At 39.3% G+C, this 16,276-nt stretch overlaps 1 protein-coding gene across 5 annotated transcripts in view; it reads right to left on the bottom strand.

Annotated features, from left to right (window-relative positions):
- Positions 1-3,117: 3,117 nt before the first annotated feature.
- TNIP3 (TNFAIP3 interacting protein 3) overlaps positions 3,118-16,276 on the bottom strand; it is a 92,138-nt gene continuing 78,979 nt past the window's right edge. For all 5 annotated transcript variants that reach the window (XM_079919730.1, XM_079919731.1, XM_079919732.1 and 2 more), the window contains 2 exons: positions 15,239-15,299; positions 3,118-6,113 (listed from right to left, as the gene is read on the bottom strand). In XM_079919730.1, coding sequence (XP_079775856.1) covers positions 6,082-6,113; positions 15,239-15,299 — 93 coding nt within the window. In that variant the 3' untranslated portion in view covers positions 3,118-6,081. The remainder of the gene's footprint in view (positions 6,114-15,238; positions 15,300-16,276) is intronic.

Below are 16,276 nucleotides of genomic sequence, written 5' to 3'. Positions count from 1 at the left end.
TGAAGCCTATGTGCCTAGGGCCCGTGCTCTGCAACAAGAGAAGCCACCGCAATGAGAAGCCCGTGCACCGCAATGAAGAGTAGCCCCTGCTCACAGCAACTAGAGAAAGCCCGCACGCAGCAACGAAGACCCAACACAGCCAAAAATTAAAAAAAAAAAAAAAATATATATATATATATACATATATATATATATATATATTTTTTTTTTCAGAAGATAGAGGAAGTATCTCCTTCTAGAGTAGGTGGCAGACAGGTTTGCTGCCCAATATAATAAAGATAATGTCTCTTTCCAAAGCAACAGTCAGGCAGGATTACTGCCCATCATAAAAGGCTTGGGTTCTCTAAGTTTAGGGTTCCTTTCCTGTAATGTGGCCACTGCATGTGTAGGTGTCACCTGGCCCTCTTCACTTTGCCCTGTGGGAATCAGGCTCAGATAACGGGCACAAGGAAATGCTGATACTGTGGCTACTGCTATTGCTGGGAGTAATGAAGTCTTCTGTCTCTGACCCAGGAATCTTGTGTCTTCTGCTAGCATTCCTGAAACTATGGCAGCTGACTTATGTATTTCAGACTTTTACAGCTCTTGACAATAGCAGCCTTTATCAACATTGACATTTTTCTTTATAGATATTGAAACCAAGGAATTTATTGAGTCCCTACCATGTACCAGCCACTGTGTTAACCTCTTCATATACATAATTTAATCCTTAAATAATCCCATAAATTGATAACTATTTTCTTCATTTTGTGCCTTACCACTTAGAGAATTCATTAGAATTCTTTTCAGAGAGAGCCTTGCTATTTGTCTGTCTGTCTGTTTGTTTTGGTGACATAATACATTGATAATACTCTTGAGTAGAGGGTAATACCTCAAGGACACATTTGAAAAATAAATGACTGTCATTATATTTATGACAAAGGGGTAAATGTTTGTTGCTACTGAAAGAAGGGAAAGAGTTGGAAGTTAGAGAAAATGTCAAAGACTGAATACTAAGTGGAAAAAGGCAGAAGAGAGAGTAAAAATAAAAATAACAAGGCAATAAAGCTGTGGTAGAGGGCAAGGCAGGGTACACAAATACTAGATAGGAGCCTGTAGTGGGATGCTATGAATGCAATCCTCATGATCCCACAAATATTTAGGACGGACTGTACAAACCATGAGAAACTCATTTCAGGGATTAGATTACTTGCGGATCCGCTGGAAGGTTCAGGGATTAGATTACTTGCGGATCCTCTGGAAGGTTCCGAATTTCATATCCAGGTTTACATCCAGGGTGACATGAGGTTTGGAGGTCATGGTGAGATGGCAAGCCAGAAGTCCTTGACGCCCCCAAATACTATGTGGGATACTTATTCAAGGAAAACCTGATGCTCATAGAGGTTGAGTATTTTGGTCAAACTCCCAGAGTTATTGTGCTGCGTGGCAGAGGTTTTAAAAACCGAACATTTTCATTATGTTTAAGTAGGGAATTGCAGAAATACAGCCAAGAAGGTTTTTTTCACTTAATTTATGTGGAACCCAAATATCAAAGCAATGAACATAACCAAGCTGGTGCAAATGATTTTCAATGCCTGATTCAGATATTTTGAGTATGTCGGCTATCTCCTGCGTGGTATAACAATGATTGTCCTCAATTAATGTCTTGATTTGATCGCTATCAACTTCAACTGTTCTACCCGACTGTGGAGCATCGATCGGCTAGAAATCTCCAGCACGAAACGTCGCAGACCACTTTAGACATGTTTGATCAGTCACAGCACCTTCTCCATACACTGCACAAATCTTTTTTTGTGTTTCAGTTGCATTTTTACCTTTCTCGAAATAGAAAAGCATAATATGCCGAAAATGTTGCTTTGCTACTGTTTCAAAGGTCTCTGGTTTGTGGGACTAGATGAATGACAACTGTAGATGAAAATAGGAAATAGAGTGGGTTTAGAAGGGACGATGGCATCCATCACAGTTTGGGACACACTGAGCTCTTTATTAGGAATCAGGAGAGGGGTCTGGATTAAGTCATAGGAATCTGGAGCCCCCCGTGTAAGTTACCACATCTGAGAGAACTTGAGATCATACTGTTAACATTCATGCTAGCATCCATCTTGCCTTTTTGAAACTTCCATTACTTAAAAGGAACATGAGAAAAGTCTGAAAAAAGGAAACAGAAGGGAAAGACATGTTTTTGGTTGGCATTCAGGAGTGGTCAGGAAGCAGGAAGACATTAGGGTCTCCACGCAGGAACAGAGAGAAAGAACCTATGAAGTTAAACAGAAACAAAGGAGGAAAGGCTTAAGTCTCATTCTTTACATGCTAAATCCTGCTCAATGCTGTAACCCCATCTCAGCCTAGGCCGGACCCTGCGATATCGCACATGTGTTCCCTCAGCCCCCCCTTCCCAGGGCGGATGGAAATGGCCCGAGTGTGGCAAATGCACGTGAAGCGACACACTGAGTAGCTTCCCCAGCACAAAGCCAGCCTCTCCGCCTGCAGAGGCGTCTCCAAGTGGAGGGGGCCTCGTGCTTGCCAGACGCCTCTGTGTTGGCTGATGTGGCCGCTGACGGCCGCAGAGGGGGAGAGGGAGAAGGGAGCTGTGAGGTTCCCCCGAAGATGTGCAAATGCTCCCCCCAGTCAAGGGGAGACTCGGGGAAATCAGCTCATATGATGATTCTCCCAACAAACTAATTCTCAGGAATAGGTTAAGAGCATTGGGAAGCCCTGGGGTTGGGTTTAGTTTACCAAAGCAGTACTTCGTGAGCCTCATATATTGTGCTCCCCCTTCTGCTGCTGGAGTGGAATAAAGTGGAAGAAGAGCAGAGAGAAATTATCTTACCTTCTGAGCGCAGGACACAAAGTGGTGAAACTCATGCATTTCCACAAACGTTAAATTCCCCTCCTATTACTCAGCAATTATTGGCAAGTTAATTGGTTCTAGATCTCAACATTATCACTTCCTGTAGGAGGCTTAAGGTAGAGTTTGTCAATATTCTTGGCAATATATTACACACACACCAGCATTTGAGGCAAAATGGAAAGATATAACTTTATTATGCAAAATTTTCAATTTGAATATATCTACCCAGCCACAAATGGAGAAACTAGAGTCCCACAGTGCTGCCTGGAAAGCTGGGGAGGCAGAGGTGGGGCGTGTGTGTGTGGTGTGTGTGTGTGCGTGTGTGTGGAGGTGCCTGGTGTGTGTGCGTGTGTGTATAGCATGTGTGTGCTGGTAAAACTTCCCTTTTCTATGGAATCACAAAGGCTGGAGGTATAACTGTTTCCCCCAACACCTTTTTCCCTTGGAGCAAAGACTGATGAAAGTGAAGAGGTAGTTATATAAGATGGAAACTAGGCAAGAGAAACTATTTCTAAAATTATTGAAAAGTAAGGATTAGAGCAAACATTTTCTTTTCTTTTGAGCTTGTACCTGGAGCTTAAGCAATTGTAAGCCAGCAAAAGGATCATAGTGTGGCGGCAACAGCAGTGCAACTGATTTTATATCTGCCTAGGATTTAACATCCTGCAGGTGCCCAGGATGATTAGAAGAAAGTGACAGAAATGAAATGGGGCAAAGGGACCCTCAAGTTGGGGAGAGTAATGGCTGCTAAATGACTCTGTCCTCCCCTCCAAATATGCACTCAACCAAAATTAGTGCATAGACAAAGAATCAGTGTGAGATGCTTTGAGCTGCCTGGACATTTTTGAAAATAAGTGAGTGTTTAAAGAATAATTGTTAAATTGAATCATTGAATTGGGAGATACATGTCTTTTAGATTCAATTCTAGCAGTGTCTGAGCTACATGAAAAAGTATCAATACATGAAAGCAACCAATCAGGCCCACACTTCTACCTTTAATGCATTTTAATGTTAAATGTACATTTTCCTTTTTCTATGTAGGAGCTTAAATGAGATACTTCCCTTAACCCGGGGGTAACATAAATTCTATAAAATATATAGTATTTTTTATCGAAATACTTTCTCCTAGAAGTATGCTCTTATAACTTCAAATTGATGAAGACCCAAAGAACCATAAAACAAGTGGAACTTGCTGGAATAATTTAGGAAGGAGAATTACAGCATGCATAGAACTGGGCGGCCAGCCCTGAGGCAGTTTTGAATCCTGGCTCCGCCATTTTCTTGCCATGGGACTTGGATTAATCACCTGTAACAACGGGATAATTTTACCTCTCTTGCTGGGTGATAGAGCTCAATAAATAAACTAAGGAAAATCATCTGAAGTTAGTCCATGCTTAATAATATTAGAAATTTAGTCTGAAATATTATTTTTGTTGATAAGGAAAATGGGGTTAAAAAAAAATCTATGCTAGTAAGCGTTACAGGCTGGCCTCACTCCCAGACCTAACTAGACTCCAAGGAAGGTTTTCTTCTGACATCACATCACAACCATGACAAAGTGAATATATCTTTCTCTTCATGTGATACTTTCAAGTCAAAGATTGAATTCTCCATGACCTTTGAAAACTTAAAATATGCCCCTGGCCTTACATTTCCAAAGTAACAGAGACCACCGTGTGGTGTGACTTCCTATCTTTTCAAAGGGATAGAGCTATTCCTCACACAGTTTCTACAAACTGTGTGTGATAATGAAGCAAGTACCACAGCACAGGGGTGTGACCTTTATAATGAGCTGAGACAGAGACGTCCCCAAATGATCCTGGGAGAGGGTCACAAGAGGGACTGGCTGACTCGCAGGCCGGGGATGTGGAAACCTGTCTTCTTGGAACTACAGTAGTACTCTGAGCAAGGGGTCCTCTTTGCACATTTGCAGTCACCCACCGGGAGTTGAAATGAAATTAGGTCTCGCCTAAACTGGATTTTCTCCCAATACGTTAGCATTTGTACAATCTTGACAATGTTTGGCCGTTTGCTAATTAGTAGTAGGATGACTTCAGTAATAGTAATGGTATGATTAAATCATGTTTTACTGCTGTTGAATTGACCTATAACAAGGCTACCAAGAGGTACTTCTTACATATACGTTCAATTTTTATTCTGGTGAGCACACCTCAGTTGGCAAACTTAATCCACTACTAGAAGTTGGATTACAATGACCTTTTCACTAATTCAAGGAAATGGAAATTTAAAAAAATACACCAAAATGTTATGATGCAACTATTGTTTTTCTGATTCACTTATACTGAAGTATTGGCCAAGAATGATTTGTCTCTTTAATCAGTTGTAGAAAAAACAAACTTTAGTGAATTAACGTAAGAGAAGGATAATTCTTTCTCAAGAATTATCAAGAATTAAATAGTCAAAGATTGAGGTTGAAAGTATTTAACTGCTTAGTAAGGCTCTTTCATCTTCCTATTACACAAAGCTTCAAGTATTTCCAGAAATTGAAAAAACAAAAACGATTGAACTGGAATTAAGCAAAATAACTTTTGGAAGTTGGAGCTAGATAGTCTCAGCTCTTATCTCTGGATTGTTTATTGGACTGCAGCTTCAGTTGATGCTCCTGGTTTTCTTTAGTTACTTCTAGAAGTACAGATATCCGTGAATCTCACACTCCTGCTTTATACCTCCTCGCAAAGATGATCTCCAGTTGGTCCTAGTAGAATCCTTATTAAATGGATGAATACTTTTAAACCTGCTTAATCTTTAGACATCTGTCATGTCACTGTATAATTTAATTGCAATAAAATTTGGATACGTTCGTTTTCCGTTTTAATTGGTTTGAGAAGACAGAGTTACGTTTTTTGTTAATAATTACGCAAATGCACAGGAAGAAAAACACAGATTTAACTGCAAATCGATGTGTCTCTGAACTACTTCTCTAAGTATATATGTACGCAGCAAAGCCATCACCATCACATTAGGATTTTCTCATTTCGAGGAAGCTGGAAGTTGTGATAGGTTGTATAATTTTGGCCCCTAGGACTTGATCAGGATCTCAGCTGTCACAGCCTTGTCCTCCATCCGTGCCAAAGGGAAACATTACCAGGTATGAGTAGTGGAGGCGGTGATGTGCAGGTGTGGCAGACACAAGCCACAGTAAAAAGAGGAACGAGGGCCCTCAGCCGAGCTCTCCCTCGGCCCGTGTGCTCCTCCAACAGCGTGTGCTTCTACGCATTGGCTTTCTTTTCTGAGGAGAAACCTACGAAAAACAGCAGGAAAATGCTTCAGATTGAAAATTAAAAATTCATTTCTCTTCTTCCGGCTTAGGGCTAACGTAAGCTTCGAGGCTGGCGAGAAAAGAAGTATTTTATTCATGAGCACCCACAAGTTTACACTGAGAAACCAAGAGGCAGCAAATGGAAGGTTATTATTTTCAGGACTGACACATGCTTACCGTTTCGTGAAATCACTTGTGGCCTCGTCCTGATCGTGCCTGACAAGGATACACTACTTCTCATCCTTGCTGTCATTTCGGTGGCTCTGGCGTTTGCTTATGAAAGTGAGTCATATGTGTTACTCTTTGGTTCAGTACTCATCCCACAGAGAGATAACTGCCAAATAAAGTACCTTAAAAATACGATACTGGGTGCGTTCTTGCCGAAGCCATAGAAAAGATCACAGTGCTTACGATGTGAGAGTGTGTCATGAAAACCAATATGAAAAATTTGGAATATTTTAGTAAGACCAGGATAAAATGCCACAAATAAGTGCCATAGGGAAAACAAAATCAAAGAAGTCTACTCATGGCAACAGAAAAAAAATCGCATAAATGCCAAGAAATAAGGTGTTTCTCTGATTCATGATAACGTTTTAGTATATGTTAAATGTTTTATACTTGCTGCCCTGCATTTGGTATTTCAAAGATACGCTAAACTAACATTTTAGTAACAGGAAGATAAAAGGTTACTTTTTCAGGTTGAAAAAATATTCTTCTGAGAACTGCGGCCATTATATAAAAAGGTATCTACTGGAAACAAAATGAAAAGACAAGCTACTGAATGGGAGTAAATACTTGCGAATGATGTGACCGATAAGGGGTTAATATCTAACATATATAAATAGCTCATACAACTCAATATCAAAACAAACAAACAAACAACCCAATTAAAAATGGGCATAAGACCTGAACAGACATTTTTCCAAAGAAAACAGTCATTTGACCAATAGGCACATGAAAAGATGCTCAACATCATTGATCATCAAAGAAATGAAAATCAAAACCACAATGAGATATTAGCTCACACCTGCCAGAATGGCTATCAACAAAAGGACCACAAATAACAAATATTGGCAAGGATGTGGAGAAATGGTAACCCTTGGACACTGTTGGTGGGAGTGTAAATTGGTGTTGCCACTGTGGAAAACAGTATGGAGTTTCGTCAAAAAAACTAAAAATAGAACTACCGTATGATCCAGCAATTCCACTCCTGGGTATGTATCTGAAGAAAACAAAAGCACTAATTCAAAAAGATATATGTACTCCAATGTTCATAGCAGCATTGTTTAAAATAGCCAAGATATGGAAGCAACCTCAGTGTTCATCAACAGATGAATGGATAAGGAAGATGTGGGATATATATATATATATATATATATATATATATATATATGTATATGTATAAAAATATATACTATATGCATTATATATATCCATTACATGTATAATGGATATATATAATATATATAATACATAATACATATATAACGGAATATTACTCAGCCATAAAAGAGAATGAAATTTTGCCACTTGCAACAACATAGATGGACTTGGAGGGTATTATGTGAGATAAGTCAGACAGAGAAAGATAAATACTGTATGATATCACCTATATGTAGAATCTAAAAAATACAACAAACTAGGGAATATAGTAAAACAGAAACAGACTCACAGATATAGAGAACAAACCAGTGGTTACCAGTGGGGAGAGGGAATGGAGAGGGACAAGAAAGGGGCAGGGGATTAAGAGGTACAAAGTACCATGCACAAAATAAATAAGCTACAAGTCTTTATTGTACAGCACAGGAAATATAGCCAATATTTTATAATGAATGGATGAATATGTTATAATGAACTATGAGGAGAGTATAACCTTCAAAAATTGTGAATCACTATGTTGTACACCTGAAACTTACATAATATTGTAAATCAACTATACCTCAATAAAAAAAGAAAAAAATATTTAATGCCTTTTTGGAAAGTTATATTAAACGTAATAAGTATCTTACTTTCTCAGAAATGTTAGCTACAGTTTCTACAGGAACTTAGCCGCATAACGTTCTTAAGATATTTGTGGTGTACGTTTTTGAAATCACATGCAATTTATGGCACAGAATTACAATTTATGGCAAAGAATTCATTTACAATATATACCTGAACTTTTGGTGTATTTTAAAAACAGACTAGACATGATTATGCACTAAACTGAGAAAATATAAAAATATAGGTAAAAATGTGTTTAGATGGGAATGTAACTTTATAATAATTTTTTAAAGTCTGGAAGCATTCCTTAATTTGATTAAAAAGTTTTTGCATTTCCAAAAAGAAAAGATATCTAATATGGTGAGAACATAAATTTGGATCCAGAAGCATGATCTACTGGTCTAACCAATCCTGAAGTTTAGAATTAATCCATTAATTAATGATGCCTACCTCTAGGTATCTTAAAACATTAAGAAAAATTAGTTCCTGTGTAGTTTTTACAGCACTCTTGTGAAATAGGTATAGAGGCAAGGGCTACTACCCACAAGTTTTAGATGGAGAGCAGCTATGGCCCATGAGATAATCCATGGCAGAATGGAAATCTGAACAAAGGCAAATACAGGTCTTGAGTTCCTAGAACGGAAGGCAGAGTGTCCTTATATAGTGAAGTTGGTTAGAGACTTCTGTCGTGAGACTTGGCTCTGCAGTTATGGGGGCAGGACAAGAGAAACACCACAAGGGAATGTGGGTCCTCACCTGCTAGGAAGAATTGGCTTTGCCTTATTGCTTGGTGAAGGACTCTACCCACTAATTGGGTAAGTAATTATCTATTAATGGTGTTGGTTACACTGTAGGTTTCCATGTTCACAGGAGCACAGGTTAAGTAGCCTGATGCCAAAGTGATCTGAATAGACCCCAGAGATCTTGGTGACAGAAGCCATGTCTCAACTCTACATCAAGTAGGAGCTGAATCTAAAGTACAGTTGGTGGTTAAGAGTGGAGGGGGTATCAGCGCCGCAGAGGGGTTTTGAAAGGACTGAGGGGACTCTGCTCTCTATGTGCCCACTAACCTCTTAGAATGTGAACGCTTAGGCATGAACAGTAAGGAAACCTAGGTAAGTAGACTTTCTTCCCAGCTGGGATGCAGAAAAATAAAATATATACCTTGCTTTCCTTCCCTATGGATTTTTATCTTCCATTTAATAGAATTACTACAATTTCATTTACCTGGTGGAACTGTGACTAGTCTAGACTTCCTGTGTGCATTTTTCTCATCTAGGATCGATCTATCTTCTGTATCTATTCATACAAAATGCTAAATAGAATGTTTAGTCTTTGCTTATAAAATCAGTGTTTGACTAGGAAGATATTTACCATCTGTATTTTCATATGTTCCTGTACATGTAAATATACTTTTGCACTTTGTTATTCTTTTAGCAAAATCATTTAGTTTACTGATAAGCTGACCTTAAGAGCATTAAAGGTGAGGTGGCATTTCTCCTGTAATTCTTTTCAAACAATCTAGAAACAGGCATAAAATTATCTGCCTCTAAGTTTCAATTAATTTCCTTTATTAAGACAGTAATGTATTTGATAAAAGAAAAATATTGTAATATTTTATCCATCTGTATTGAAAATTATACAAAGTACTGTCTTTAAGTTTCTTCTGTTTCTTACATTTCTTAAGTACTTTTTACTATTTACACTGGTCCCTTTATCTCTTCATACTATTAGGAACTGGAAAAAATCCAACGAATCCAAGCCATTTACCAAGGTAAAATTACCTGTAATGTTTAAATAAAGACAGTTATAAAAAGACACACCCTGGGGGCTTCCCTGGTGGCACAGCGGTTGGGAATCCGCCTGCCGATGCAGGGGACACGTGTCCCGGTCCGGGAGGATCCCGCCTGCCGCTGAGCGGCTGGGCCTGTGAGCCATGGCCGTTGAGCCTGTGCGTCCGGAGCCTGTGCTCCGCAACGGGAGACACCACAGCGGTGAGAGGCCCGTGTACCGCAAAAAAAAAAAAAAAAAAAAGACACACCCTGAGACATAAAGATTCTGGTTTTCAGGACAGGACCATTAGAATGTATTTAAATAGAATAAATGCAAAGTATGACACTATTACATTTTACTTAATGCAGAGCATGGGGTGGTCCACATTGCTTAGTGGTTACAGTGTGGGCTTTGGAGCTAGACTGTGTGAGCTTGTCTGTGTCCCAGCCAATAACCAGCCACGTCCAACCACGTGGGGTTGGACAAGTTACATGATCTCTCTGCTTCTCAGTTTTCAAATTTACAAAACAGGGACAACGGCAGTCCTCGTTTCACATGGCTGCTGTAAGGTTTTGACGAGATAATAAATAGAAGGCCGCTAAAATAGTTTCTGGCATACAGTTAGTGTTATTGCGTGAACCGTGTCCCCCCCAAAAGATATGTTTAAGTCCTTGCCCCTGGTACCTGTGAACGTGTCCTTATTTGGGAATAGGGGCTTTGCAGACATAATCAGGTTAATATGAGGTTACACTGGATTAGCCTAATCCAATATGACTGGTGTCCTTATAAGAAGAGGAGAATTTAGACACAGACATGGAGGGAAGATAGCCACGTGAAGAGAGAGGCAGAGATTGGCCTTATGCTGCCGCGGCCAAGGAACATCTGGGACTACTAGAGGCTGAAAGAGGCAAGGAAGGACCCTCCCCTACAGGCTCTGAAGGCAGCACGACCGTCCCAACACCTTGATTTCAGACTTCCAGCCTCCAGAGCTGTGAGAGCGTCAATTTTTGCTGTTTTCAGCCACCTAGTTTGTGGTACTTTGTTATGGTAGCTCTAGGAAATGAATTCAGGCAGTATTCAATTAATTCTTTATTATTAGACATCGGTAAAGGCCAATTATAATGGCTGGGCTTTGATCTTCTATATTGTAAAGAAATAATGATGTTTGCTCACAACACAATCTTGCGTGCCTATATTTCATGCCATTCCAAATATGTAAGTACTGAGGTCCAGCTCATTAGACGAAGTTCAGCTCTATACCATATGAAAATTTTGGAAGGTGCAGAAGTGACTGGCATACGATAGAGTCAGAAAACATAGCCTTCTGACATTTCAAAAAGGAGGAAACAAACAACATGCTTTCAAGGTTATACTAACTCTGCTGTGCCGTAATTGTTCTGGAAACATGGAAGTCATTTTGCATCTCATTCTGATAACAGATAAAATGAGATTAAAAGTTCTTTGTAAAATCACATGTTTAAACAGAAACTGTAACCCGTTGACATCTGGGGACATCGTGTAGAAAAATGCCATTACTTAATGCTATGCAGAGAGAAAGCTAGGAAAGTCTCAAAGCCTTGAAAACCTTTATTCAAATCTTGAGGTTCTGAAAGAAGATTTGATTTTCAGTGTGTCCCCAAAGCACTCTAAAATAACCACAGACAGTGGCTGAGAGCAAGGCTGGAAATCAGTTGACCTGAAGACTGTTCCATGTTGTACTCAGTACCAACTGACCTTAATCCTCGGCCAGGGAGCCCTTCACTGGGTCCCCACTCTTCAGAGGACCCTGCTCTGGCCCTCCTCCAGCCAGACTCCCTCTCATCATGTGGGCCTACCTTCCTTTAGAACAAGCTCCTGGCACCCACAAGCAGACCCCCAGATTCTTTGCCAGGTGACCCCGGGTCTGCTTCCAGGCCCCATGGGGTCTTCTTCCCCAGGCCTGAAGCCAAGGGGTTCCGTTTGTAGGGTAGTGAGGGGTATATGAAGTTGGGATGTGCCTGCTGGCTGTCCTCAAATTCACACTCAAGACCCCTCCCAGTGGGTAGGTGGGAGGGAAGGGGGTGGGCCATGGCTCAGGTCTTCCTGTGCCACTGCTTTCTGGCACAGAACTGGTTGGAATCTGAGTGTTCTAAATTTGACGCTGGCCTTCCAGTTATATTTATCAATAGGAGGATAGACTATACTTTAATAGCTTCTAAGCCTGATCCATAATGTTTAAATATTTACAAATAAAGTATGCAGCTTTCCTTGTGTTCTTGTCGCAGACCCTGGGAATGTCAGAGGAGGCTCTAGCGGTAGCATAGACGTTTAGTCACCCACTTTGTACCCACTGTCCCTTTTAAAAATCACAAGGCTGCCGCTCTATGTGTAGACATTGGAGCCACTATTTCAGGTTAAATTATAATAAGAGGAATAATTATAAAGGAAGATACTAAGATAAAAATATCCTACATATATTGGGGTCAGAAAAATAAATTTGTCAGGAGTAATAGGAAATTAATAAAAACCGAGAACTAGGACAATCTAGGAAGCATATGTACTAATTAATATTAATTTAAATATCCACATTTTAAAAAGGATCCTTTTTATTTAAATATAAATAAAATATTTTAAGTATTATATGAATAAAACGTATAGCAGTTTTCAGAAATAGCTTGTTTATAGATTATCAGAAACAGAGTCTAATTTTTCCACTCATTTTTCTTCCCATTGCTTGCATTTTGGTATTTTTAGTCCAAAACACAGGCTATATTGACTAGCAGTATATTCTTGAATAGTGGAGAATAAATGTATTGGTCATATGATGAGACAATAAAAATACCTTTATAATAAAAGCTCTTTAAACCCATATTTTTTTAACAATCAATACTACACAATTACTTTTAAGAACTCTGAGCAATTGTGTTGGATCGACAAAGCAAAAGGAGCTTTCCAATTAAATAAAACAAAAAATAACAAGATTCACTACCGAAATTAAATAATGGCACGTGGGATGTTTGTGACAAGGGTGATTTCAGAGCTTCTGCCAAGTGTCATGACCTGGCTTGAGCTTTGAAACAGCATCAGCTTTGGAAGCTAGAAAAGGGGCAACAGGAATTCCAAGCAGGTAGATTTTAAAGTAAGGAGGTTTCTTTCTATAATAGTCCCCTAGTCATGATCAGCCCTCTTCCCTGTAGACAAGCCACAGTCAGCTGCAGAGCAGCGCTGGTACGGAGGACAGGTTTCAAATGGTAATATAACCCTTCAGTTTCCACCAGGACTGCCCAAGCAAGATTTACCCCATAACACATTTATTATGCACTGATTCTTACATAGTACTGTGTCTTTTACCTGTGATATTCTAAGTGTCAAATGAGGAGCACAGATAATATATGCTATGAGTTCTTAGGAAGAAGAGATTATTGAGGGTTAGATACTAGACCTATAATTATCCAAGTTAAGACCCCCATTGTCATTTTTATATCTACCACTTTAGACAGTTTTAATATAGTAAGAGAGGTAGCTTTTCAAGGGCCCTACAGGATATGATTCAAGCACAGGTTTTGAGGTGTTATATACCTGGAATCTAATCCCAGGGTTAAATCTTCCTAACTCTGTGATTTAGGCATGCTACTTAAATTCTCCAAGCCTCAGTTTCCTCATCTGTAAAATGGTATAATAATAAAACTTGCTTTATATCTGTAGACCCTGTCACACAACATGTTTATACATCACAGAGCTCTTATATTTCTTCCCAAGTAGACAAAAATCAGTAGGTCTCACACACTGACTATAAAATTATATTTTTGCATGTTATTTAGTTTTTGAAGATCATCACAATTCAGTCCTATTTTATATAATCGTTAGTTTCTATTACTTTGGTCCAGGACGAATACTATAGTGATATATAAATGGCTTTATGATATTATCGACTTCTCTACTGCATAATTGTATTTTCTAGTGATTAAACTCCAACTCAGGAGAAAATATCTTTAATATTCATTCCAGACCAATATAATATAAAATGGGAAACTATAATTGGATGGCAACTCAGCTAATGTATTTCAGAAACACAGACATTATGCAACAATCATTGTGGTTAATAGTATGCCTTTCTATTAAAAGCTCTCCTTTATGACTGGAACCCAAGAACTTCATTAAAACCAATGGTTATATTAGTAGTAGAAAGAAAAGAAAAAAGAAAGTCCTACAGTTTTCTGATAAATACCTAGACATTTTATTATAGAGTTCTCACTTTTTATCTTTCTTCTCCATAATGCTACTGTGAGCTATGGCCTTTGCCACTCTCAGTGCTGCTGTGTACAGCTGTCCAGGTTGTGTGCTGCACAACTGTAGGAGGCTCCATTTACGCAGACTACCATGAAAAGTCCTTGGACTTGTGAAGTTCCCAACTGGAAAATTACATATGGTATCCCCGGCTCTCTACTTCCACTCCATAATGGATTCCTTGTACTAAACACTAGAATTCTGTGACCTCAGATCTGAACTAAATGAGATAACATTCCAAGTATGGCCTGAAATTGGAGCATGGCTCCTCTTCAGCTTTTGTAGATAGATTCCAATCTCTGGAAATTAACAACTTAGAGTCACAGGTATGTGTCATATGGAATGTTAAACATGCAGCAGACATTGCTGACTTCTGATTATATGTGATGAAAACAGAAGAGGGGTTATAATTATAGCCCAGTTTATTCAGCCCACTCCTGGGTGGCCTCATGAGACCAGAGAAACAAGCAGTAGAAAGTATAGCATATGCTGGAAAGAAAGAAGAGAATGGTAAACCAAAGAAAAATAAGGTAAAAGAGTACTCTTACTTGTGAGTACTTGGTAGGTGACTTTTCCATTTTTCTCAGCACACTTAGAAGTGGGCGTTGTGGGCAACTCTGGCCTAAACTTGGAGCCTGACACTTAGTCATTAGGGAACACAGCTCTGAGCCTTTGGTTTCCTCTGTCTGTCTGCCAGTGACATTTAAAACATCTGTCTAGCAAACTCAACCTGGAATAGTGGATGTGCATCTGTCTTTTGCAGCAGAATCACAGAACTTTGTTGTTGTTGTTATAATGCAGCTCTGCTGGAAGTTCTCATTTCTAACCCCGGATGGAATACTGACTCTGAGATGGAATAGGAACAGATGCCAGAACTGAGATCCATGCATTTCTGCATTCGAACATTTTCTTTTTCTGAAGGAGTTCAATTTAACCCCAGGTGCATCACATTAGAGTTGTGTATGCAACTCAACTTTATAGTGGGTCCTCCCCGAGTATGAGTGAATGTATGTTGAGTAAACATCCCCAAAAGAGCCCATTAAAATGTAAACATGAAGGAATGCTCAATACAGCTGCGGTCTTACCATTCGCCTTGTCCTGCACATCTGGCGGAAACAGGTCGGGAGCATACCACTGACAGTCTGGCTGTGTGGAACAATAAAACATTATTATAGCAACATGAGCTTCAAACCAAACATAGTGGTGTGTTACAAATATAACTACCCTATGTGGCTTTTGTTATGCAGGCAACACAAAAGGGGTTTCTATCCAGACCTGTGGCCAATCTTGCTCACCCCTCTTATCTCCCTCATCACTATTACCATCTCCCTACCCCCTCCTAAATCCACTCTGTGTTCAGCCAGAATGTCTACTACTTTGCGATTGTGGCTTTTTTTTTTTTTTAAACCAGATGTGTTTTGGATATGTGCAGAAGTATAAAGACTTTTGTAAAACTTACTATAGCCCGTAAATAAAACAAAAGAATTTATCATCAACAATACTCTTTATAAAACCCTCGCACAGGAGGCAACAGGAAGACCAAGACAACAATGTACAAGTTTAATGTTTTCTGGTGGCTCAAGGAAGAAATCTAAGCCATTACATGAGGACATGGCTTATAGAGGCTCAGGATGGTAAAGGAGTGAAAATCTTTCCCTTTGTACTGTTCCTCTGCAGAAACTATTCTAAATTGCTTAGTTTAGACTAGAAAGTCAGTGAGAAGAGAGGGTAGACTTGGATTTTTCTCTTGGGATTTTTTTCCTAGATTTACACCAATTAAGAACAGCTAGACATTGAACATCAGGAAACCTGTTAAACAAATTGCATTGAAATAAATCATAAACTATAGACCTGAATTTCAAAATACAGTTCCAAGGCCAGAATCTTTGTATTTAACCACTTAGAACCGAGGAATCTCAGCTTTCCCTGCCAAGGAGGTTGGTCTGTCTTCCTGCTCCAGATGCTTGTTCCTGCTTCCTCTACCTTCTCCCCAAGACCCAGAGAAGACAGGCCCTTTGTTCTATTATCCAATTACCACCTGAAAATAACTCAGGAGAATTTTCTCTAACAACGAGCCAATAGGGGGCATTTTACAGGGCTGCCAGACCACTGAAAGTAGCCTA

Source organism: Stenella coeruleoalba (assembly GCF_951394435.1).
Source record: "Stenella coeruleoalba genome assembly, chromosome: 4".
Lineage (NCBI taxonomy): Eukaryota > Metazoa > Chordata > Mammalia > Artiodactyla > Delphinidae > Stenella > Stenella coeruleoalba.
Note: the sequence above shows the minus strand (reverse complement) of the source record. Positions and strands in the feature narration are given on the sequence as shown.